General features: G+C 52.9%; 6 protein-coding genes across 6 annotated transcripts; 2 read left to right on the top strand and 4 right to left on the bottom strand.

Moving 5' to 3' along the window:
* Positions 1 to 1,476: 1,476 nt before the first annotated feature.
* E0L32_010895 (uncharacterized protein) lies at positions 1,477 to 4,691 on the bottom strand (the record flags this gene model as incomplete). The annotated part of the gene is made up of 4 exons (XM_031133564.1): positions 1,477 to 2,348; positions 3,077 to 3,329; positions 3,382 to 4,427; positions 4,490 to 4,691. 4 exons carry the CDS (start codon positions 4,689 to 4,691, stop codon positions 1,477 to 1,479), a joined length of 2,373 nt encoding a protein of 790 aa, XP_030988903.1.
* Positions 4,692 to 5,379: 688 nt separating this feature from the next.
* On the bottom strand, positions 5,380 to 10,336 carry E0L32_010896 (uncharacterized protein; the record flags this gene model as incomplete). The annotated part of the gene is made up of 10 exons (XM_031133565.1): positions 5,380 to 5,614; positions 6,216 to 6,548; positions 6,610 to 7,095; positions 7,304 to 7,401; positions 8,223 to 8,517; positions 8,988 to 9,138; positions 9,269 to 9,519; positions 9,570 to 9,654; positions 9,716 to 9,824; positions 10,118 to 10,336. The coding sequence occupies 10 exons, from the start codon at positions 10,334 to 10,336 to the stop codon at positions 5,380 to 5,382; spliced, it is 2,262 nt and encodes a 753-aa protein (XP_030988904.1).
* An 836-nt stretch (positions 10,337 to 11,172) lies between these two features.
* On the bottom strand, positions 11,173 to 12,201 carry E0L32_010897 (uncharacterized protein; the record flags this gene model as incomplete). The annotated part of the gene is made up of 1 exon (XM_031133566.1): positions 11,173 to 12,201. The coding sequence occupies one exon, from the start codon at positions 12,199 to 12,201 to the stop codon at positions 11,173 to 11,175; it is 1,029 nt and encodes a 342-aa protein (XP_030988905.1).
* A 3,674-nt stretch (positions 12,202 to 15,875) lies between these two features.
* On the top strand, positions 15,876 to 19,138 carry E0L32_010898 (uncharacterized protein; the record flags this gene model as incomplete). Its single annotated transcript, XM_031133567.1, has 10 exons — positions 15,876 to 16,068; positions 16,138 to 16,330; positions 16,407 to 16,530; positions 16,623 to 16,698; positions 16,748 to 16,808; positions 16,860 to 17,220; positions 17,285 to 17,763; positions 17,814 to 17,836; positions 18,392 to 18,668; positions 18,724 to 19,138. The coding sequence occupies 10 exons, from the start codon at positions 15,876 to 15,878 to the stop codon at positions 19,136 to 19,138; spliced, it is 2,202 nt and encodes a 733-aa protein (XP_030988906.1).
* A 2,356-nt stretch (positions 19,139 to 21,494) lies between these two features.
* Positions 21,495 to 23,786, top strand: E0L32_010899 (uncharacterized protein; the record flags this gene model as incomplete). Its single annotated transcript, XM_031133568.1, has 1 exon — positions 21,495 to 23,786. One exon carries the CDS (start codon positions 21,495 to 21,497, stop codon positions 23,784 to 23,786), a length of 2,292 nt encoding a protein of 763 aa, XP_030988907.1.
* A 209-nt stretch (positions 23,787 to 23,995) lies between these two features.
* Positions 23,996 to 25,258, bottom strand: E0L32_010900 (uncharacterized protein; the record flags this gene model as incomplete). The annotated part of the gene is made up of 1 exon (XM_031133569.1): positions 23,996 to 25,258. The coding sequence occupies one exon, from the start codon at positions 25,256 to 25,258 to the stop codon at positions 23,996 to 23,998; it is 1,263 nt and encodes a 420-aa protein (XP_030988908.1).
* Positions 25,259 to 25,484: the final 226 nt, after the last annotated feature.

Below are 25,484 nucleotides of genomic sequence, written 5' to 3' on the forward strand. Positions count from 1 at the left end.
TCCCTCGAACCAGGAAATATGTATCTTGTGCAATTGATCTTGGCTGGTCTCAGCCAGGACATCGGTCGGCACGTACATCCCATTCACTTACTGAAGTCGGGTGGGAGCCGGGCGGATGCGCGTCGCATAAGGGCGCTGTACTTTGCGCGACCTTGGTCCACGGGTGGTGTTTTCTGCACACACTCTGCATCTCTAGTGCATGAATGGCCTGAAGACATGCCTAGAGAATCCCCCTAAATTCACCAGAATCAGGTCCGACTTCAGCGCGCCTAACCAGAGTGGGAGTGGCACGTCAGTCGTTGGAGAACAGGTGCGCGGTATCTAGGGCGGCCATAGATACGATACCTTGTAAAGCACTCAACCGCTACTTGGATCCTCGGGTGTTTCAAGCTCCACATCGGTCTGGGAATCGTGAAGTGTGCTTCATTTGGAGACGCGGATCCGTCCCCTGCGCCGACGAGAAAACGAGTCGGTCCACGGGTGGACTTCCCCGCCCGCCCGGTGCCAATCGTATAAGATGATTGGTTCGAGTTAGGTAGCTTCGACACCTACAACCGTCGAGCCCTCGAGGGCTGCCGTATGCTTGTCCGCCTGGAGGGCCTCTGCACAATCCAGTCCGCCGCGAGCTAGTGATTGCAGAGAGAAGTGACAAGGGGTGCGCCACCTGTCAGTCATGGTCAGCGCTGAGAAGGGGGGATAAATCCAAGTCAGGCTGAGGCACGCCGAAGCCGAAGTGGCAGCAGTGTGCATGATGACATGTAAACACGATGACTGAAGAAGGACCTAGTCCAAGCTTGCTGCTCCGGGACTGGCCCATATAAGGCTTCAGCACTCGGTGTTTGCTGGCGATGGGCTCCCTCGGCTTCAAGGCCGTCGGGATTGTGATGCGAGGCCCGGAAAAGCACTTGTTTACTTGAGATGTGCAGGTAAACATGAGCCTTACATGTTGGGAGCATTGTAAGTGTCCTGGAGGGGAACTTGGTGAACTTGAAACCGCCTAGCCCTGGAAGCCAGCCATTGTCGCGTCTCATGCTAAATACTATCGGCAATATCAACAAGAGACTCATGTGGTCTTAGGCAGGCATGTACTAAACAATCAACTTGTTTTGCATCACGGACAAAAGTCACGACACGACTTTTTTTTTTTTTGACGAATTATTACGGAGGATAGAATCAGGACCAAAGCGGCCAGTCTACTTCCCAAGGAAACTCATATCTTATCCACGCACCATCCTTCTCAAGTATCAAGGGTCCGACGAGGCTACAGGCCATGGACTTACTTCCTTCTCATCCCTGCACGATATGACCAACTGCAAGGCCGATAAACCAGCGGCTATCTCTGACTCCAAGTTTCTAGACTCGGCCTTCCTGCACCTTCATGCCCTCTATCCATCTCCTGGGTTCAAATCTTATCTGCCGCCGTGGAACTTGAGTCTCCCGAGAGAGAGCACGGCCGAGCTTTTCGTCGCCTTTTCTTCAATTGCGGTTGATGAGCTTTGCTACACACACCACCTCTGCACACGCGAGGGCCTCGTTGGCGTTCACATGCAAGGGAGCTGCCGCGCCCTCGAGCAGGGCTCCCACGTCGAACCGAGTCTCGCAACTCAGACATGGCGCCTTGAGTTCGCCTGTAATGTCGAACGCGGTCATTTTGCCAGGCAACCGAACGCGGGTCACAGGAGCATCGTCTCGGGTCAGGAGATCAAGCTGTTTGAGTCGAAACTCCTGCTTCTTAGAACCTTTGTTTGCTTTGAGCTCGTGCTGCCAGCCACCAACCTCGCCGTTGGCGGCTTTGAAGGCCGCGGAAAGGATAGCGAGGTCCCGTCGCCAGTACCACCAGGGACGCCGCTCCAGGGCCTTTTCAATATTGTCTTCTCTCACAGCCCTGCGGTGCTTTTTGAACGTGGAAAAGCATGCCCATTGCTCGCTTGACCCGCCGACGATATACCTGCCATTTGTGTACTGATACACCGCGATGGTCTGCGGGGATCCTGACTCTCTCTTGAAATTTATTTTCTTTCTGTTCTCGTCCATCCCGTGACAAGGGCGCTCTTTTGGGCTCAGGCTAGCCAGGAGCGGGCCGATTTCGTCTGTGCAGGCCTCGTCAGCACGCGGTAGGTATGAAGTCAGGGGCCAGGCAAGAAGGTACTTACTCTTTTGCCGCTGTCCAGTGTTCAGCAGGATAGTCAGGACCGACTCCCGTATCGACTCTGGTGGCAAGCTGCTGGGCTGTCTTGCTGCCTCCATCGCTATCGAAGGGCAAAGCTGCTTTACGGCTTCAACTTGGCGGTTCAAATGTGTGATCTTACGCTCGAGGTGTTCGGCTAGGGTGGTGTTTTCATCCCACACTGGTGGTCCAGTCGTTTCTCCCCCGCACTCTGGCAACACCTGCTGCGCGGTTCTGCAGATGAGCAGGACGAACTTGGACTGCTGACACAGGGCGAGATATTGACTTCTATGGCGGCTCGATCTCTAGTCGGCCGACACTGGACCCAAGGTATCCCAGGCGCTGCACAAGGTGTCGAGGTAAGCTGCCAACTCCTGCACCATACGAAGCCGGCGGATCGAGCTATGCGAGACATCAAGGAGTTGCTGTTGTATGTCGTCCACCATCATTGCAGCCGTTTCACGGTCCGTGATCTCTGCCGCGGGTCGGGGGAAGAGCAGGACCCTGGTTCGATGGAGCCTTTGTCGTAAATCTTTCATCATCTTTTCTGCAGATCTGCGACGATGCCTGGGAAGGTGGTGAGATGTGCGCAGTTGCGTGTGTGCCTGGGCGGGTTGCGAATCTTGACTGAGTGATGAGTGAGAGGGCGAAAGGAGAAGGGTCAGGATTGGTAATTTGTTTTCAGCGAAACTCAATTGCTCCTAAATCTAATCCGACGTACTGAGCGCGTACTTCAACGTGTTTTGCATTTTCCGCCCCATAACCCTTTGAAGGCCGCAACTGCAGTCAGGTGTACAACCTGCCCTCTTCAGTACCCTCAACCTTCAGCAGCCTTCAGGGGTCTGTGCCAGTCTCGTTAGTTGAAGAAAACGAGGAATCGCGCGACAGCAGTTGCGGCTTCTCACTTACAGGGGGTCCTTAGTGGGCGTCCTCCACTAGACACATCATCACGGGGCAAGGCTCCAGCCAGACCCGTCCACTGTCCGTATGATTGAGCGCGCTCAACCTCTCCGTCTCCCGACTCCAATCTTGCCACAGGATTGCCTGCGGAATTGCGTTTGGCTGCAAGTAGTATAGCACACCGGCCACGACCTAGTCCCGGTTCAAGACGGGCTTCTTGGTTGAGTTCCCTCCCGTGCGCACTCTTTTTCTCCGGTCTTCTCTTGACAAGTTGAGTCCCCAGGAAACCCTCTTCGGTCGTCAGATAAGCGCACCTTCTCTACGCGCGGATCGATGACGCAGCGGCTTTCGCGTATCAAATCCCGCGCCTCAGCCAGGTCGGCCTGACCGAGCTGGAGGTAGGAGGTCATGATGCAGGCGGCGTCGTAATATGGACCGGGCTGGTGTGGCCAGCGAGTTTCGTCCGGGTAAACCGGATCCCAGGTACCAATGGCACTGCCGCACACGTCTTCGTTCATGTTGTCGTCAAGCTGATCTGAATGCTCCCGGCCGATGGGTCCCACACACAGCTCCCCGCCAAACAAGCCGTTGGGACAAGTGAAGCGACCCATGATCTTTTCCTCGTCCCAATGCCCATCAACCTCACCGTCCTCCTCCCATTCCTTGCACCTCAGTTTTCCGCGCACGGGAGGATCCCATTTATCGTGCTTCTTCAGCCAGTACATCAACTTCTTGTGCTCTGTGGAGAGAGCGCAGCGATCAGAATTGTTGGAGAGGATCCAGACGGAGCCTCTCTCTGGGCTGGAGGCCTCGGTATTGACGGCGACCGTGTAGGATGTAGTAAAGAACTCCTGTCTTCCATCAGTTTCATCTTCTCCATACTCTGGTGGCGCCTCCAGGTCGAGCATCTCCAGACGGCCTATGAGAGTGACGACGGCCGGGACCACGCGGGCTCTCGCAGCGCTGAAATCGTACAGGCTCCGGTCAAGACGAAGCAAATGAGGGTTATAAGGGCCGCCGTCGGGGGGTGACATATGCTTCATGGTCGGCAGGTCGATCTGGTCATATCCTGTCATGAGGAGGTAGATATAGCGACCGGGATTGTTGAAGGTTTGCAGAAAGATGGGGTGCCTGTATGGGCCAGTTTGTTTCAAGAGGGGTTGCCGCTGCTCTCGGCGGCCGAGGATCACGTCGAGGCGTTCCAGGACATCTTCCCGTAGGCGCGCATTTTTTTCACTTGCCGCAAATATCGGCACGCCAGTCTCAGCGTCTTCGACTTGCCGGAAATCGCGGCGGGTCCAACTCGACAGTCGAATGAGACTTGGGGACTCCAGTGCTTCGCTCGAGCCTTGGTTGGAGTCTAGGGTTGTGATGTCAGTGAGGCTACACTTGATATACAAGGATGGAGGAGGGCAGCGGTACCATTTTCCTCCTGATCCTGAGGCTTCAATTCCGGGGAAGGTGGCTTCTGATGCGGATGAGAGGCGGCCTCGACCTCGGCCTCGACCTCGGCCTCGACCTCGGCCTCGACCTCGGCCAGCGGGCTCTCGTTTTGAAGCAGCGGCATCGGCAAAGGGTCGCACGGGTGCTGATCGCAGACCGACGAGGCTGGGGACGACGGCATCGCGTCTTGTTTTCTGCACGACTTGTCGCTCGTGAGAGACTCGTGAGCGTTGAATCAATGCTGAATCAAGCGAGGACGTGCTAAGAATTGAGATGGGGGCAGCTCCAAGGGGAGGGCACGTGCGCAGATCCAACACATTCACAGCCCTGGACCTGCGCATTCACTTACTGGAGCGACAGACGGACCGTGGGGTGAATGGCCCGACGCTTGGACGCGTGGTCCATCCATGGGATGGATGGACATGGGCAAGACAATGGAAAGCACTACCTAAGTACCTAAGGTATTGTGCTCAGTACTTTACCTGCCTTGCTTACCTACCTAGGTACTTTTTACCTGCTCTATATACTCCAACTGAAGCAAAGGCCCTCCAAGGTTGGTCTCAGGGCTACCTAGGTAAGTACCTGCCATCGGTACTTGCTATCGCCAAGACCATCTTCTCCTCTGCGTCAATCAGCCCCCAGTGCCCGCGATGGGGTGATCTGCGGCTTGTCGGCGCTCGATTCCGTCTTCAATCACTCTCATCATCCGCATCTCTTCCGGCCCAGAAGACAGTCCGGGTGCCTGGAGCCGCAGCAGACACACCGACTGCTCACCCCATGCGCCCCGGCCCCCCATGCGCTCCGGTCCCATGTTGCACTTCCGCCTGCTCCGATCCTTCCCAGTCATGATTTCGAGCCAGACCCACCACTTAGCACCCATCCGGAATGGTTGCGGATACCACACTGCGGCCTTCAGTGGGCCAGTCGCCTGGCGAGGGGCGGCCAGGTGCCGTAGCCGTCCTGCCAGCGGCGGTCATGATGTTGACAATGGTGGCAGCAGTGTTATTGCACATGGTGAGCATAAGGACCAGTCTCAAGATGGCAATGGCGACAGCAGTGAGAACAGCCCGGTGCGTGTCACCGAGGAGACTCGCCCACCTCTCTCTGTTGAAACAGATCCTGGCGTTACTGGGGCGGTGACTCTACTGCTGTTGATCACGAGCAAGTGCTTTCAGAGGCTGGCTCCGAGCTGTTGAATCCTGTGTCAATCTAGCCAAAGAAGTCCCTAGAGACTATTGGAAGAGTTGCGTCTCTTTGATGGATGGGAGAAATCATGGATGGGAATGCTGAGGAGTTCTCGTCTTTGTTTATCCAGGTGATCCAAGCATAGAATAGATATTTAGGGAGACTACCTCACACCAAGAGCGAACAATGTATGCATGCGGAAGAGAAACAGCATGGCTTAACCCCCTCGCATAACTCGGCCTGCCTACTAGCTCTCTGTCAAGACCGACCTCTAAGGGGATGAAAGATGCGCTCATTCGCTTTGTATCCAGTCGCCATCCTCGACCTCGACAAGCCACCATGTTTCCTGCGATACACCAAAGCACCACCACAAGCTACTTGCCTGGTCTTTGAACTCACCGCCTGAGAAGAAAGCGGTCAAAAATTGTGTTGAGTATTTTTGCATCGACGACGGCCCCGAAACTGGCAACGTGGCGCTCAAGTCAGCATTGGGACTCTTGATTCACCAGGCTCTACGTACCCATGACATTTGACAGCTTCTCGGATTGTATCCGTCAGGGTTTGCAGTGTTTCGACTTGAAGAGTCGCGAAATCCGGCTGTTCTCGGACCATGTTCCAGATCTGGACCGGCGTGAGCTCGCCGTCGGGACAGACGTCTGGAGCCAGACTGAGGAGGTTTTCCAGTAGCGCAGTTGGGTGATCGTGATAGACTGGCTTGTGGGGGGTATATGAAGTACACCACGTTGGGGACTCGAGCGAAAACAGCTGGGCGGATGCAGTCAGGGCGTGGCCTGCCGGGCTGTCGACCTTGGACGGATCTCCAGCTATGTGGGCCAGACACGGTTTCTCGAGTCTTACCCGCATGGCTTGGTCAGCTTCTAGTCTTTCCTTTTCGAGGATGGACGTGTACATACTCCAGAACAAATTCCATCCCGACCGTCACTTGGTTGAGCAGGCCAAGCTGGGATGTTGAAGGGCCCAGCGCGCCTTGCGTCTGGTCCGGGGGAGGGGAGGGAAGTTCCTTCTGAAGGTTTTTGTTCACAGCAGTGTCTGGCCTGCTATTGGCGGAGTTCCAACCAGTTGACGACAGCGATGAGATGTTTGCATTCTCGCGCTTGGCGCGCCCCGGTGATACAGGGTCGAAGAGGGAGGCAACAGCTGGTGATGCGGAGGAGATGTCGCGTCTTGCACGAGCCTCTGATGACTCTTCACTCATGCCGGCATCGCCTAGCATGAGTGGAGCAGCGGCGATTCCGTGGGCTGACAAAAGGCTCATTAGTTCTTGCACAGTTGCTTCCAGCCGTCGGTTTTGATCAACGAGCTTTGCCTCGCGTGCTCGGCAGTGGCTAAGCTCAGTCTCCAGCGCCTTCGAGTACTTGTCTTTGCGGTCGCGATAGGTTCTAGTTCGCAGAGGTTAGCACTTACTCGACTCGGCCGGGCGGAGAGGTGAGGCGCAACTTGCTTCTGTGCGCGCCGAAGTTGACCGCGTCGCCTTTCAACAGCATCTTCTTTGGGCCCTAGCAACTCAGGTTAGCCCGGGCGCCAGGGCTGAGCAAGATTTGCGAATGGCGATTGGCGCGATGCAGCCGTTTCGCAGCATCTACATACCGTTGGGCTTGAAGATTCGGAAGATTGTGTTGCTCATCGGCGGTGTTGCGCTGGGGCGGCGCGTGTGGTCTTGGCGATGGTACCCGCTCTCCCCAGGACTTGGTGTGCAGTAGCCGTGCACAACAACAGACCCGCAACTAACTAGTTGAGTCTTTGCGGCTGCCGCAGGCAGTTCTCAAGAGGCAGTGGGCGGCGTGAGTTGGAGGAGTTGATGAGGAATCGGCCCGTCGGAAAGACTTGGTCGCAGCGAAGAGTTGGCTTTTGTCATCAAGAACAGAACACAGCGCGGCTGCACCGCCCAGTCTGATGCGCTAATGCAGTTGCTGAGTCACCGAGCTGCGCCCATTCACCGCTCCTGGACGGGGCTCGACGATGACCATATCAAAATTGCCATTTCGGGACTAGTTCAAGCCCGTGCCCAAGGTGTCTTGAAAGTTGAAACATCCCTTCGAAGAGGGCACTTTATCCAGCCAAGTGAAGGCACTTGTACTCCGTGGAAGTCGCCGTTTCAGTCCCCGTTGTGTCACCCACAGGATGCTCATTCTCCTGGACGAGCTATCCGGAAGTTGCTCCACGTGCCGGTAAAGCATGTCCAGCGCAATTTCACAGCACTGTGTGCAGTCAATACACATTGTCCTCACAACTACTTGCCAGACAAAGAGGAGTCGAGTGCATAGATCGACTGATGCATCGTTGCAATGGACAAAGCAACAGATAATGATCGCTGGCATATTGAGCGTCTGCGGGAGAGCGATTTCCCACAAGCATAAGCCCGTGTTGCAATTGCCATAACCAATAAACAATAACAGCTAGCGAGAAAGACATGGCTCGAGATCTGCTTCTTTTCATCAAAGCGTACCTCCCACGACGTCCCGGGCAAGACCTGCCAGGATGTCTCCAGATTCGGATGCCGACGTACCAACCACGGCAGCCTACTCGACATCACCTTCATGTCGTTGCCCACAGCCTCGGCGCCTAGGCCGCCATCCTCGCAACTGTTCATGCCCCTAGCATCTTCGAGAGCCTCACAGTAATTGACCCAGATATCATCCCAGCCGACATCATTAACGACGCCGTGGCCAAGCTCCCCAAAGACGCTCTCTGCCTGGGCCTCCGGAGAGGTTCGCCGACCGCACATCTGTCGAGACGGAGCTACGAAAGAATAAGCGCAGTCGGGGTTAGGACGATCGGGCAGTGTGCATGTTTGTTCAACACTGTGTCCTGCCGGATCAGAGTGTCAGAGGCTTGCGGCTGACCGGACACCTACGTCTCGTGTGAACTTCATACTACGACAAACAAACACCTGCGGAATGCTCCAACAGTTTGAGGGACATTCAGGTCCCCTTCCAGGTGATCATGCCAGCAAGACCCTTTGCTGTGCCGCCCAAGATGTTTAAGGATGCTGTGCGGGAACTGAAGCAAAGGACAGAGCCGTGATGTGTACAAAGGACGAGACATCAAATCGTGTAGATGATCATGGAGGCTTGTACGGATTGTGCGACATCGTGGTTGGCTACCAAGAACTTGAACCTGTCGCTTGTAGAACCAGTCGCAGGTTTTCTTTGTCTGGGGATCAAACACGCGGCAAATTTTGTTTAGACGTATCTACATCAATCAGTGACTTCTCCTAAGCTTGGGATCTATTCTTAGTACGTAAGATCGATTAGCGCGCCGTCTGAATTACCAGCCCGGCAACTTCTTCGCCTGAATAGCCAGCCCATCCGCCTGCCAGGCTGTTACTCCACCCTTCATATCCAAGTTAACATCGTCGATCAGTGTGTCGTCTTGCATCTCGAACTTGAAACTTCCGACCCAGCAAACATGCCAGTTCCCCTCTGGCAAAAGTCTGTGCTATGCACGCTCGAGGACTGTGTAGGAACGGTAGGAACCTGTGTTTATTCAGGATGCCGTCATGTGCACCGGTCCCGTCTGGCCGCACCCGAGTGTCTTTGTCGTAACCACTACCTTCTTGTTCGTGGTAGTTCTGCTCATCTAGCCACCTTACTGGGTTGAAAGTGTCCGCATCCAACCCCCAGAGATGAGGGTCACGGTCTATCGCCCACGGCGCGATGACAATGCGTGTGCCTCCGGGGATAAGCTGGCCGGCAATGGTGGTATCCTGGGCTGCTTCATGCAGACTCTGCGGCACCGGGGCATAGAATCTAAGCACTTCGCCGCAGACGGCTCGTAGATATGACAGTGAGGCTATGTCATCACTAGAGACTGTCTCAGTTACGGCTCCCAATGGTGGTAATTTCCGGCGAACTTCTTGCCGTAGACGTTCCTATACGTCGCCATTTTAGCGAGCAGGGAGACACCCCACGTGAATACCGATGCTGTGGTGTCGTGACCTGTAAATGCAATGAGCGCTCATTTTTCCGTGCGAACATATGTTGTGGGGAGCTAACTAACCAGCAGCGAGCAGGGTCATAGCCTGCTCGATAAGCCCATCATCAACAGTCCAGTCCGAACCGTCGAGGTCATTGTATCCAGGCCGTCCAATCTCTTCTCCGCAATCTTCCTCTGCTTGTAATCAAGTATGTACCTGCAAACCTCGCGTATTGATCTAGCCGCATGGCCATTGTCCGAGCTCGATTTGATGGGCAGGGCTGTGAGTACCAATGCCGGCACCAGGCTTTCGATGAGATGTAGTATGCGGGCCTGATGCGATGGCTGGAAAATAAGAGCGTATGTGCACACCAGATCGCTTTTCTCATCTCTTGTCGCGAAAAGGTCCCTGCCGAGACCTGCTCACCCAATGAGGTCAAGAGTAACTCTTGAAGCCCATGTCACCACATCTATTGTACTACGTACCATTTCGGCCTCATCTGCGGTGATCGCCTCAACCATCTCTCGGGTCTTATGCCAGAAGAGTGGATATAGCGCCTTGATGTGGCGTGGAGCAAATGCATGAATTATACTTCGCCTCTGCATCTTGTGCGCATCGCCTTCCGACAGCATGAGACCCAAGCCCAGAAAGCGGCCTGCCGTCTCGCAAAGACTCGCTGGCTTCAGGAAGGAGTAATCCTTCATGACTAGGACCTCGTGCAGTGCTTCGGGAGACGTGAGGACGATGCGTTCTGCGTCAAGACTCCCAAATATCGCAAAAGACCATCATTTGGCACTGTCTTGGATCTTAAACAGAGGCTTGTGAGACGGGTCTACAAAGCGGGCTGTGTGTGTTTAAGTTGACATACCATTCCCTCACTAGAGAGCTGTACAGGCTTTGGGACGACCGCATTCCATAGCCCCAGAGCCAATGAGCTCCTGTTAATGTGGGATATGGCGTAGGGACTAGAATAGAGGAGCACGCAGGGTGATCGTGAAGAGACACTAACATACCACTTCCACGCAAAATGCCCCCCAAGAAATGTTTTGGAAATGCAGATCGCTGATTCTCCGGATGTAACAATGCCAGAAAGCACCCGGTGAACGAAGCAGCAGCCAGAATGTCCCCATCGTGGTATTCATGCGCTTGCACTGATGAAGAAGATAGCCAACGTTCAAGGCAAGGCAACGCAATGGGGTCCGTTGCGGTTTATTCGGACCCGTCACTGGCCGCCATTGTAGCTGCAGGGCTGATAGCACCTCTGCAATGCGCACAAGCTTCTGAAACTTGGAAGCGGATCGCCACAGCGAGAGTGGACCACTTCAACGGCACAGCGTCACTCGTGCTTGACCGAATAAGACCGGGTCTTCAGGACGTGGGGACCTAATCTTTTATTGCATCTCACCCAAACCATCTAGAAATGAAGCTCGTACTGAAAGCCCCACGCTGATCTTAGTTCTCGCGTGTCGGGGTAAAATGACGCAACTATCGGGGCCAGCTCACTGCTAGATCTTCACCTACCGTATGCCTCTCACATCTCTCATCTCCCTTCTGAGTCCGTAACTTCAGCCTGCGATACTGCCCGCTGCCCAGCCTTTGTCTCAAAAGCAAGTCTTCGTTTCCTCGCTTCATGGAGGGGATAAATGCAGAGGCATGAAGCGAGGAGAATCGTCAACCCATTCCACAGCTGTGCGCCCAGAAAAGCGCGGTTGGGCTGGCCTCCGTGGGTACCATCTAGGGTCAAGGCAATTGGAGCTCCGATAAGAGCACCAAAGCCTGCTGCGCCATAGACTATACCCATTCGAGTGCCTATGACAGGCAAGGACGGGCTGAGATATGGAATGATGAACGCTGGTAGCGTAGTCACAGCCCCCGAAAAGAACCCGTAGAGAACGAGGAAAGCAGCAAATCCGCCGAGATTATGAACAGCGATCCAGCATAGCGCCAGACATCCAGCAACGACAGAGTTGAAGATCAGAATAACCTCGGCGCCAAGGGCCTTATGATCGACTATCCCCGCGGGAATAATCCGCCGAAGGGCTTGAGCAGCGTTCGGAACAGCGAGCAGATAATAAGAAAGGTCTTCGGAAACGGGATTGTCGAGTCCCATAAGGCCAAACGATGGTGTAAGAATATATGGCACGAGGAACCCTAGCCACATACACAGAGAGGCCAGGACGAAGGCGCTGAAAGCCCGGTCCTTGATAATAGACATGTCGAAGAGCTTCCGCGATGGCTTCTCAACGGCTTGTATGCTTGGCTTGATAACAACTGCGGCGATGGTGAGGGTGAAGAGCGCAATGAGTCCCATAGTTCGGCATGCCCAACCAAAGCCACCGGTATCTAATAAACGACGAACGACGATGGGATAGATGACTCCACCAATCGACCCTCCAGCAGTCGCACAGCCAAGAGCAAGGCCACGGCGAGAAGTGAAGTAAAGAGGGATCATGGCAACGCTGGGGATGTACAACAATCCCGTGCATATGCCCCCGAGGACCCCCCATGTCAACATGACTTGATAGTATTGCGTTGCCAGGCTCAACATCATGAGCGCAAAGACGAGCATGAGGGATGAACTGATCAAGATGGGATAGAAATATCCTTGGTTAAATAAAGGGCCCGAAACGACGCCGATGATGAGGATCAGTGACAGCTGAAGAGTCCCGACCCAGGATATGGAGGATGAGGAATGCTGTCGAAGGAGCGTCGTCTTGTATTATGTCTGGAATACACCAAAGCTATTTGCAAGGCCAAAATTGTTCAGGTTGATGAGAAAGGAGCCGAGTACCTGGAGCCATGCGGTCAGACCGCCATCTGGAGGTGGTTGACTTGCCGTGGAACCTTTCCAGTACCGAAAGATTCCCCTATGCTCCTGTTCCGCTTTGGATGCTGGCATGTCGGTGCGTTTAGGTTTCAGAGTAGACAAACAATATTTGCGCCTGCTTTTGTCGATACCACAATATTTTATCATATTGACAAGTCGGAAAGACTGGAAGCAAAGATGTTTTTCAATAGGAGTTTTGAAGTTACCGTTGAGCTTGGAAAAGAGACAATCGGCGATTGGATGACGTTGACCTTGGTACCAATGTGCTAAGCTAAGATCTAGTAGAGGCGGCAACTAACCAACTCGGGCATTTCAACTCCTTACCCTTGCTCAACTTTGATTTCCACTTCAGCTGGATCGGCACTTTTTTGACCCTTTGCAGCATCCCGAAATCGATCATCATTGATCAGTGTCAGGGCTACAATCCCCACAAGGCTAATGCGATCTTAGGATGTTAGCGCTAGCTATCTGCCTGTAAAGGGTATTTCATGGCTTGACCCCCGTCCCAGCATCCCCCCCTAGATACCACCTCTTTTTCCTCTCTACAACCAGGTCCTCCCAGTTGAGCTTTCTGAGGCCTTGTATTATCCGGTCTTCCTTGTCCGTCACTCTCAGACACGCACCAACAATCCTCACATGGTTCGCCACGGTAGGCGTATCAGAAGTTGTGGCACCTGCGTTGAGCGCAAGGTCAAGTGCGGTGGGTTCGGCAATTAAGCACATTGGTGGACTCTGCCCTAACTCGAAGGCTCAGATGCACCGCAGCCCCAGTGTCAGCGCTGCAGGAAAGCAGGGCTTGTTTGCTCAGGATATCATGGTCGCCTGAAATTTGTGGATGAGAACAGTCGCTTTTCTCAAGGTAGTTTGGGCACCACACCAGATCCGGCAACCCGGCCGCGGCCCTTTTCACCCCAAAGTACCCCCAAGTGCGAACACGGACTCAGCTTGCAGATCAGAAGCCTAATGCCACAGAAGAACACAGATTCCTTCCATACACATTGTCCAAGCTCTCACTACTAGCCCCTTGTTGTAATGCAACGCTGCCGGCTGAAGTACTACCGACGTTGCTGATCCCCGACGGTTCCGAACTCCACGCACTCTGCGTGCAAGCCCTGGCATCAGCATATTTCGGAAGGACCAACAGAGATGAGCGAGCCTGTTCTCAGGGACTACAGCTCTATTCACAGGCCTTGACGCAGCTCCGAAGTGAGATCAACATGGTCCACAACAGGGGCATTATGCCGGAGACAATCATGAGCGTTTTATGTCTCTGTGTGTTCGAGAACGTAGTCTTTTCGCAGCAAACTGCGTGGCTCATGCACTATGAAGGGGCTGACATCGTGGTGAGTTGGCTTTGTTGCCCCCTTCCCGTTCCCTTGTTCTGACGGAAGCAGCTGCGATCACGAGGACCTAAGGCGTGGCGGAATCCCAACGAGAGACAAGTATTGCGTTTCGCACGATACTTTGCTGTGAGTGACTTTCCGCCTCCGGTGTTAGTTTACAACACTGATAATTTTATCGAAGATCCTATCCGCTGGACATCAACGATGTCATTGCTTCCTCGAGCAGCCCCAGTGGGATAGTTCCCAGGGGCTGTCAGAGAGCGAGACACCTGAGAAGATCGACCTTCTTTACGATATCTTTGCCCAAACTCCCGGTATTGTTCATGTTTATGACCAGCTTCGACAGTGTTCAAGTATAAACACCTTTGCGACCAGATTCTTGCGGCATCGCGTGCAATCTGTCATCGACCGACTCCACGCTTGGCTTGAAACAGTGCCCTGGATCTGTCTCCCAAGCTCAGGGCATGCAAAGGGAAGAATGCATCCAGTAGAAGATCCAATGGACTGCGTGGCCATCTCTCTGTGTTATGCTATCTTGTTATGTCTTGCCCAACCTTGCGATTTCTTCGCCGTGGCTCACCCCAAGAGAGACCACCGATCTGGCATTCGCATCAGACAGAGCTTTGGTCAGTAGATTTCTGGCCTTGGAAATATGCAGATTTGCCGACAGCGCACTTAAAGGGCAAGAATCGTCGATCTTTGCGCTATTCTTGATATATCCACTCCAGATAGCCTGGTTCTGTCTAAGAACGAGTGAAACTGACCTAACTCATATCCGCGGGTTGATGAACTCGGTTGTTGCGGATACACATGGGTTTGAGATTGGGAGGATACGAGAATGGGACGAGTCCCTTAGCGATGGCATTCATGGATTTCTATTCTAACAATGAGATGTAATGAAATGCAAAGGCGCCTAACTCTTCTTTCCTTTTTTTTTAATCTCAAAGTAAAGACTGGAATGCGGCGTGCACGGCAATGTTCAATAAACAGCTAACTCATCCATGGCTTCGACAACCGTACTCACCGGTGCAATAATGTTGCTCGCATCGGATATTGAACGCCTGCATATCCCTGTCGGTCACAGGGGCTGGCATGTGCGTCACTGCGTGAGGCAAGGCACTGTCCTTGGAGCACTCGTGTGACAGTCAATTGTGAGCTACCTGTCTCCGGTGAAGTATATCGACAAGTATAGGGTCGAAGAGCAGGGATTTCAGTAGAGATTACAGAAGACTCCGACCTGGAGCTTCGAGTATGCGTCTGAACTACATTGCATTACATGTAGCAAGACATGGCGTGGACAGTGCCAGAGAGACTGGAGTAGATCTTGTCGGCACCTGTGAATAATTGTCGTAACATCTCTGGAAAATTAACCGAGGCACATATTAAGCGGCAGCGGTTCAAATTTCTATATGTATCGTCGTGATTGGGTGCTGATGAATTGGCGCCAGCACATGCAGGGCTATCCACTCACGAATCTATGTCATGGTCTGCCGTTGGCTTCATTTGAGTGATTTATGGCTAAGTACAAAGAGCACAGACATCAGCGTACCGAAAGCCTATCTCATTGCCCCTGAACCCCCCGGCACGGCAGATAATCCACAGGCGCTGCTGATGAGCCACTGGTTTTATTACAAGACTGAACTCATCCATATAAGCTTCGGATGTACTTAGGCAAATTGACAGTGTAACCGATTAACGATTAGTCCTTCCAGGCCGTGTTCGGAGCATGACAATGCTTCATTGAATCCTGAGTAAGAGCTGCGGCAGCGTTTCGTCGATGGATGCCGAGATTAAAGTAGACATGATGTGGCTCAGTTATTTAAAGAGATTCCATCATGATCTGGCGGGAATGGTACCACCCATTGAGACACAAGTTGTCCGGACCATCTCGTCCAGCCATGTCCGGGTGTTATCTAGAACGACTGCCTCTCAAAAATGAGCAGCCCACAAGTGCTTGGCTGGAGGATTGAGTGATTGAGCTTGGATCAGATTTTGGCATAATTGAACCGTTGGTCAAAGTTCTTCCTTACACCAGGACCGGCCTTTTCCTATCCATCAGTCTCTCTTTCCAAAATGCATTCAAGAAACCATCTGAACGTCTACAAGGGCCCCGACTCACTGAAGGACTACTTCAATCCTGATGTAGCACCACTGCTCCCTCTCGTGGAGGTGCCGGGGCATCTCAATCCCTACCGAGAGTATGGCGTACGCATTTATGCCAAGATGATGACTATGCATCCTGCGAACAATGTCAAAGCGATTCCAGGTACTTGTTGTAGCCGTCCCTATGTCAGACTGAAAGCATCAGCATGAGTCACTGACATGTTCCTTGAAGCTCTTCATCTCCTTCAACATGGCGTCGTTGCCGACAAGACCAAGACTATCGTAGAGTCCAGCTCCGGTTCGACAGTGATCTCGATGGCTATGGTTTCTCGCGCCCTCTACGGCTTGAGTGATGTCCACGCTTTCCTCAGCAACAAGACTACTGCTGCAAAGCTGAGACTAATGCAATTCTTTGGGCTGAACATGTGAGTAAGGCACTTTCCGTCACAAGAGTCGTTAGATCCTGGCAATGAATTTTGCTCACGAAGCTGTTACATACAGCACATTATTCGGCGGGCCTTCCCAGTTCGAGCCAGACGATAAACGTGGGGGTATCTGCGCCGCAAAGTGTTGGGCAGAACAGTCTGAATCTGTTGTCAACCCGGATCAATATCATAATGATCTTGTAAGTCTTCCAATTGGACACTAATAGGATATCTCCTTTGCTTACCAGTAGTCAAGAATTGGCAATCTCATATACGGTGGACAGGCCCCCAGATCCTAGAGCAACTACCAGAAATCAATGTGATCTGTGCTGGGATGGGCACTTCCGGTATGGCGAGTCTCTGGATTGGTTTGAGATCGTGTTAATATGGTGTTGATTCTGACTGTATGACGTACAGGAACAATGGCAGGTTTGGGAAGCTTCTTTAAAGAGAGGAGACCATCTGTTTATCGCCTCGGGTGAGAGTAGCCGCAACGAGTTCTACGGTATCATGCTGACATGTATAACAGCGTGTGCACTGCTGCAGGCAACCGCGTGCCGGGGCCCCGGCCTATGGCACTGCTGTCATCTGTAACGTTCCCCTGGAGGTCAGCTGTCGACCACGTTGAGGAAGTTGCATCCTACCCATCATTCGCCTTGTCTCTGCAACTTTGCAGAAGCGGCATCGTGGGCGGGCCTTCCTCCGGGTTCAATCTTCAGGGATTGTATCAGTTCCTAGAGAAACGAAAGCAGATGGGAACCCTGGCCCAGCTCGCGGGGAAGGATGGCGAGATTCACTGCGTTACATTGTGCTGCGATCTCCCGTACCAGTACATTGACGAGTACTTTGATAAATTGGGACCAGATCCTTTCCCTGCTATACAAAATGATGTAAATGAGGAGCTCACCCCTGACAAATATTCGGGTAGTTTTTTACTAATTGAACTTACTTCAGGAACTAACTCAAGTCGACCTGTATAGTTATGACTCAGTATGGGAGAAGGAACCGCTACAAGCTCTTGCCGAATTCTACACTCTTGGCAAAATATCTGCTAGCGAAATTCTGTCGTTATCGAAAGGACAATCGGATAAAGGCCGTGGATGGCAGACGAATGGGTTCCCGGCCCCTGACTCAATCATCGTTGACTTGCGACAATCTGAGGATTTCCAGCAATTCAGCCTTCCTGGATCCATTAATTACCCTTTTGTCGAGTCCCGTTCCCCCAGTCCTTTTACAAACCCGAAAGTTCTGGCATCACTCTGGCGGCGACTTGAGTCGAGCCTCGGATCAGCGGATCATTTCATCTGCTCACAAATACACGGCAAACGATCGCTCATACTCTGTTACGATGGAGATTCTGCTCGTGTTGCAACTAGCGTTCTGCGAGCAAAAGGATACAAAGCGGATAGTATCAACGGTGGTGTCGCGGCTATGTACCGGCTTGGGCTAGAGCTCGAGAAGAGTTCTCACTAAGCCAAATCAGTGATCCCAAGACTTACACCGCGTGTATGCCTGAAGAAAAGCCACCAGCTTTCTGGACACACTCGTAGGGAGCCTTGCCGGCGCAAATCAGCCGAAACCATCAAAAGAGTCAAAGGGAGGGAATGTCTTGGACAGATTGGGGATGGGCCATCATGGCACGTTCTTTCTTGTTTGCAGAGTAGGATATGTATGGTAGGCCTTTGCTCTCTGAAGTATAATCTCACACGCAGCCCGAAGAGCCAGACCTTGTGCATGTGATGAAATGATACCCATTCCGACAACTGCAGTCTCCTGTACTCAACCATACCCATTCCATCGTCATGCTCAGCCCAGTACTGTACCGCAGCCCTGCTGCTACAGCTCTACTGGTGCGTTGCATGCCAGGACGACAGTAGCTCCTTTGAAGGGCCCTCGGTGCCCATGAGACTGATCAGGTTTGGTGCGCATCCATTTCCAGGCCAGGTATAGGCCAGACAGAGAACTAGAAGACGTTCTGGTGGAACTTCTAAGATTGGGGTAAAGAAGCCGAGAGCTTTGCGAAGGACAGGTCTGGTACAGAACTCTTTGGATAACGCGTAGGTGAGATAAAAGGTCGACGAGAGACTTCCTTTACTCAAAAGGCGGTGGGGTCAAAGACGAGCGTGCGCCAGGATGGAACTTCGTGTGAGCGCGGAAGCGGAAGATACCTAGCAAGCTTTTCCATGTGGAATCCAGGAAGAGCTGAGGCTGAATCAGAAGTTGGGAAATGTAAGCTCAAATACATCTCCCAATGTCTCGGTCAAGCAAGTCCAGATGCTCTTGCAGACTGCAGTGAACGAGGTGGAAAGAGCGAGCTCGGTGGGTTCCACGCCTGCTGGTGAGTGAATGGCAATAGACGTGGGTAAGTTTGTCAGCTCGAGATTGGAATACAGGCCACAGCGTCCCGGCTCTGGGAGCCTTGGAAGCCTTGGCCCCGTCTTTCATCATATTCCTTTTGTCCACTTCGACGTGAAAGCCGCCAAAGGGCAAGCTGATGGGGGTGCTTGTTATGTTGCAAAGCGCCGATCCCGAGTTGCGGCGTCGAGACAAGGGGGTTCCAATTCCCAGAATCACATGCTCATGCAGTTCGGCTACAACCACCTTGTCCTTAAACTCTCGGACTGGGAACTGGGCCTCCCGCACCCGTCCAATAGTAACGCCGGTGTCGAGGCCAACCTTGAAGACAAGATCGGTGTCTGGGTCCCGGGTGTGAGAACAACCGACCATGGTCCCGTCCCTGGTAACCAGCTGAACCAACTGGACGCGGATACCTGGCCGGGGATACCAAGGAATACCCTCTCCGCATGATGCAAGTCAAGCGTGACGGACAGTTCGGAAAGCAGACGCGACCATACTGCAGCCAGGCCAGATGGAAGCCGCGAAGGCTCAATCTCAACCAAGCTCAGTCAAGGTGGACAAAGGCCTCTCCGTCCTGGCTTGAAGCCAGGGCCAGGAGCCCAGAACTTGCCTGAGCGTAGCCAAAATGGGGACGAAAGGGCCGGACCGCATCGAATTGCTCGAGGTGTTGTTTAATCTCTCGCTGAAAATCAGTCATGCTTCCGTCATCCCGATCAAAGAGATTACCACCAGACTTGGTGGGTCCAGAAAGAAGAGAATCTAGGTCGTGGAACTTTGCTTGTAGGCAGTCCGCGGTGAGCTTGAGGTGGACACGAGAAGGCTTCTCAACCGCCAGATTACCAGAGACAAAGCTCTCTACTGATTCGAGGTGGTATGCTGTTCATGTGAGCATTATTAGTACTGGCGCGTTCGCATGTCTAGTTCGGAGAGGTGAAACACGGTCGGTTGAGGGCTTATACAGGCATCATGATGATAGTCCAAAAGTCTTGGAACCATTCGGCCGAGGAAGCTTGATTTTAAGACAGGGGCCAGGTGTGACCGTTGTATCGGATGACAACGACGCCGATGAGTTGATATTCGAGCCGGGTGGTGCCAGTGGTAGGCTGCTGACTTGGTTGCAGCGGCTGAAAGTACGCTCCATGAGCTCAATAACGACCGACCCATCGAGATGGTACCTGCACAGGAACACAATACATCAGTCATTACGCCCATCTAGCTCTGAGAGAGAGCGGGAGTAAGTACAGGCGACTTACGATCGACAGGTTTGGCGGATAAAATCGCGTGCCGAGACAGATAACAGCGAGCCTGGGAGAACAGCGAGGACTGTTGTCATGGCATCTCGATTGTAGGTACCGCACAGACTTTCAACCTGAAAAGTCCCAGAAGGGTGAACTTGACATCAACCTCGTCGAGAAAAGCCTGTAACTGGGAACATAGCGGCCGCTCTTGCCACAGCTGGACCCCCGGGTGATGAACAGGTGAGATGGTCCGAACTTCTAGTCTCGGGCATGAATATGGAGACGTCGTCGCGGTCCTCACCTCAGTATGTATGGAGAGATGAGGCCGTCGGGGTAGATGAAAGCACTGATGTCGAACGCGTTGACGAGATTTATCGCGACCGATGGTGACGGCAGTGGCGAAGCCGGGGCCGAACAAGTCTCCTCGACTTTCTTGTCCTCAACAGCTGGTGCTGAATTCTCGAGCCTCGAGTTATTAGCCTCATGGGCTTCCTGTAAGGCCTGGGATTTAGCAGCTTCGATAACTTGCCGCCGAACCACTGCGGTTCCGCTGGCTGTTAGCCATGGTGCGGCGAAGTATGCAGGTCAAAAAGCCACCAATCGATGATGGTAACGAGGATAATGATGATGATGACGAGAGGATGGAAGGGTGGGGGATGAGGAGTGACCTTTTCCTTTTCTTTAAAGCTAAATCCAATGCTATAGGTAAATAAAAGATGGACTGTGCGGGATCGGGTAAATTTCGACTCTTTTCGGGCCTTTTCCAAAGATGGAATTGAAGTTGCGGTTGAGTAAAGTGAAGTGAACTTGGTCTGGTGTGTGAAGTGATGGCCAAAAGAAATCCAAAAAGCCTTGCTGGAAGTATCGATGACAAATGAAATGGCCTCCAGGCTAGGCGGTCAAGCTCACCAAAATCATACCCTAGGGCTCGCAATGCCCCCAATATGTGAGTCTCACGTCCATCTGCACATTCAAAGGTGGCAATTGTTAATGATAATCATTGGCATCGCCCCTAGACTCTGGTCTGTTAGCCGCGCCGGTATGACTATGCCGGTCTTGTTGATGAGTGTGTCGAGCCTGTCGCTCTGAATCCCGTCAAGGTTCAGAGTTGGCCCGGCGATATCGCTAAGCGTGTGACTTGGTCGTCGGGCCTGAACCTCCGGGAATCCCTACTGGAAGATCTTCAATGCCCTGTCCTAGACTACGTAAATCACTGACGCACGACACGGCCAAGTCACTTGCTCCCAGCATTTGAGTCTCTCTCTCCAGGCCGTTGGGGGGCTTTCTTTCTGCGGCGGCGAGAGGATCTGTCAGCATCGTCGATGTGGGATGCAGCTGTGTCAGCATGCAGCATGCGTGGGGCTCGCAGATCCATTTCTCCGTTTTTATCCGATTGCAACTCCGCGAGGCTCGACGAGTGTTGATGTGCACTTCTTCCAACCCTGACAAGGCCACTCCTCTCGCTATTACCTCCGCGCCCCTCTTCTAGTAGTGATCATTCACCCAGAGGACACCAACGACAAGCTGGAGCACGGCTACGGTGAGTCTTGGAGACGAGTGGTCGCGCAATGACTGAATCCGGTCTGGATCGAATACACTCTTCGGATGGGCAAGCAAGCGACCCAGCCGTCCCTATCAGACGTCCTCGCAAACAGGTGTCGCGCGCCTGCGATTGGTGTCGCACCAGACGTATTCGTTGCGACAATGGCCAGCCGTGCAAGGCATGCCTAAGAAGGCATGCCGAGTGTACGCGTGAGGGTGTCGGCCCAGACGAACCCCGGACACTGCCGCAAGCCCTGAGAGAGGTCGATCGTCTCAAGTCTCGCATCGAGGAGCTTGAGCATGAACTGCTGGCGCGTCAGAACCTTTCGCAGTCTCAAACGTCGCAGCTGTTCGCTTTGCAGACGCCAGGCCATAGCTCGACAGGCTCGGCTTCGACAGGACTCGATTGCCTTGCCGTCTCTCCCCGTAGTAGCAGCGCATTAAGATCTGCCGAGACGTCAACTCTTGCCTCACCATTAGTCACGCGGCCGCACTGGGAAGGCATCCATATAGCCGCGGCTCGTTCCAACCAAGCATCATATTACGGTCCTTCCTCCGTCTTCTACTTTGTCAGTCGAATCGGAGATTACTTGGCCAAGTCCCTTCAACAGCCCTTCGCGGATCGAAACATGCAACCTCGAGGTGCAAGCCGGAATATGAATCTCAGCACCGCTCTCGAGCAGGATTCGGGAGATGCAGATTCTTTGAGCGGCGCCAGGCCAGGCACTTCACTGTCTCGCGGGCAGGAAGAAGCATTCCTCCGATTATTCTGGGAAGGGTATCATTGCCTCATGCCGATTATTGACGAGACTGAGTTCCGGCGACACTACGCGTCTCTTTGGCAGCCAGCTCGTCAGTGCCGGAAGCCGTCTGCTCTAGTCGATATTGTATTGGCCCTCTGCTTGCAATATGGACATTCATTCATCCCACCTGATGCCAGATCCTCCGGGGTGATCGCGTCGTTAACAGGCGATGCCACCTTGGCTGGGCGATGGCATTACCGCCGCGCCCAATCTCTCATCACATCGGATCTTGAGAGCCCATCAATAACTACCGTTCAGTGTTATATTTTTATGTCCATCTACCTCTGCTGTGCGACCTTCCACAACTCATGCCATATCATCATTGGCCAAGCAGTCCGCACCGCACAGATTGTCGGCCTCCACCTGGAGCCACCGTCCAGTCTGCCTTCCGGTGAGAGGGAACTGCGTAAACGAATCTGGTGGATGCTTTGGACAATGGACGCAAAGACTTCCGCGAAGCTTGGTCGTCCCTTTGTGATCGACTGGGCCCAGGTCACAGTGAAGCAACCATTGGATGACCTTGCCACAGCATCCTTCAACGGTGCCCGTCTTGGCTCTTATGGCGGCAGCCTCACCTGGCTCAGCTACTCCTTGCACCTCCAAAAGCTTTTCATCTCCATGGTTGACATCCACGATTGCCTTTTTGTCTCTCTTGGCGAGGCTATGCAGCGCAAGGGCCTCCAGTCTTTGTACCATGACCCAGAAGCACTCGAATCTTGTGCTGTCATTTTCGCTACTCGAATTCCGACTTTGACCAGGTCGTGGAAAGAGAATGTCCCTGCAGCATTGAAGACACCTCGCCGTGCCGGCGGTGAGCCAATGTCGACGGACCGTTCGGCTGCCGACCTTGACGAACTCGTTCCGGCCTGGCTTTCACGGCAGCGCTTATGTCTCGAGCTTATGTACCACAATGTCGTCATCAACTTGACTAGAACTTTTATAACCTTCTACAAACATCCGTCCACATATACGCCGTTGACGGAGCGACTCGCGGCAACCTGTGTGGACCACGCTATCGCATTCACGCTTCTTATGCATCAGGCCCTCACTGAGACTGATGTCATGGGCGGCTGGTCCGAATATTTCAGTCTTCAGTGGAACGCGGCGGTGACACTCGTGGGCTTTGCAATGGCATACCCACTCCACCAAGCCACACCTCGAGTGCGTCAGGCTGTTCCAAAGGCGATAGCCACGTTCGATATATTTGGCCAGAACTTCAATGTCAGTGCCGACGCAGCAACTATCACGCGAGACCTCACAAGCAAGGCGGACCTCTTAGCTAGCCAGCTGGTGGGTGGCATAGAGATTGGTGGACCAACAGACGACGGGGAATCCGCCACTCTTGAACTCAGTGTCAATCAGAACAATCTAGTCCGGCACGATCCAGGTCAGCAAGCGGACGATGTCCAATTTAGTCAATTCATGGATTGGGCGATGTCAGTGGACTCCTATAATAGTTATGATGATCTTTTCAATGTCGGAGATAAGACTGAGCAGTGGATGTTGAGAAATTGATATGGGCGTGTTCATTAATTACGATGTCCCAACAGGTATTCTGGGAATCCTATGGAAGAACTGACTAAAGACCTTTTAAAAATGAATATTTCCAAATTGAAGCTCTACCCCAAGTAGACGAAACTTATTGCTTAAGAGGCTACAACCTCTCTTGATTCGAACCGCTAGACAATTCTGCCTTGTCCAATAATCACAGATTCAATGAGTGTTTATGCTTCAACTTCAGAGGCCTCTGCTGTACCGGCTTGAACTAGCGACCGCCCAGATTCAGTCATTCGAAGATCCTGCGCAACAACCTCAGTACTCATCGCAGATACTTCCTGTGGAGAGGCTATCCCCAGGAACTCCTCGCTGAAGGCATAGTCGTTGTAGCCCACCTCGGACTTGTTCAAATAAAATGTCGAGCGGTCATAGCGGTTGAGCTTTAGCCCATGCTGAATCTTGAATACCAGGTCTGGGTTGGCAAGGAAGAGCCGTCCGAACCCAATGAGAACATCAAACCATTTGTAATGATACTCCACCGCTCGGGCTGCGGTATCCGGCCGGTAGCCACCAGCTACGATGACTGGGGACAGGTTGTCCCAGATTTCCAGGATGAAGTCCAAAGTCTGCCCAAGATTGATCTCTTGGTCATCGAAGATAAGAGCACCTGGGTCACCTGTTGCCTCCACAAGCGACAAGTATGCAAGCTTGTAGTTCAAAGACTTGAGTTGCCCAACAAGATAGGTGTACAACTCTCTGGAATCGGACTTCTCCGACCCTTGGAAACCCGCGAAGGGTGATAGACGCAGTCCCACGCGATCCGCGCCAATCGCAGCGACCACTGCTTTGACGACCTCTATGGTAAGACGTGAACGGCCCTCGATCGAGCCGCCCCATCTATCAGTCCGTTTATTGATACCGTCGGATAAAAACTGGTCAAGCATATACCCATGGGCAGAGTGTATCTCAATTCCATCGGCGCCTGCAGCGACGGCGCGTTTTGCGGTATCAACAAATGCTTGAATAGTGTCCAAAATCTCGGCCTCGGTCATCTCTCGCGGTTGCATCCTCGACTTTGGAAGAGGTACGTTGCTACTTGACCGGTAGGGGAGGCCTCGTTCTTCCATGTATTCAGCATCGGATGCACGGCCCATAGCCCAGATCTGCTGGAAGTAGTACGACCCCTGAGCGTGAACACCGGCGATGATCTTGCGCCATCCCTCGACCTGGTCGTCAGAGACGAGACCGGGAAGGTTTCGCTGGCCCTCCTCGCTGTGAGCCACAGCCGTAGCCTCGGAGATGACCAGTGTTCCTGGTGCAGAAGCGCGATCGGCATAGTACTTCTGCATGAAATCAAGCGGAACGTGGGCGTCGTCGTTTCGGAATCGGGTCAGTGGCGGCAACACTATACGATGTTGAAGATTCATTGTTCCAACTTTGAGTGGTCTAAAGAGCCGAGATTGCGAGGGCGAAACGCTTGACGAATCCATTGTGTGAAATTTGTTTGTAAGGTGTCAGATTGATGGCAGTAATAACAAGAGCAGTTGTCTGGGTGAAAATCCACCGAAAAGAATAATGTGATCGATGTAGCAGTGCGAGCAAGATTCTTCAGTTTTCTCGGTCTTTTGTTGGTGCTATTCATTCAATTCAATGCCTCTCGACCGTAGGAAGGTTGATCCTTTATATAATATTTTGATGAAGGCCTTGTTTCGTACG

This window comes from Thyridium curvatum (genome assembly GCF_004353045.1).
Source record: "Thyridium curvatum strain D216 chromosome Unknown NODE_93_length_152514_cov_68.488027, whole genome shotgun sequence".
NCBI classification, from domain to species: domain Eukaryota; kingdom Fungi; phylum Ascomycota; class Sordariomycetes; order Thyridiales; family Thyridiaceae; genus Thyridium; species Thyridium curvatum.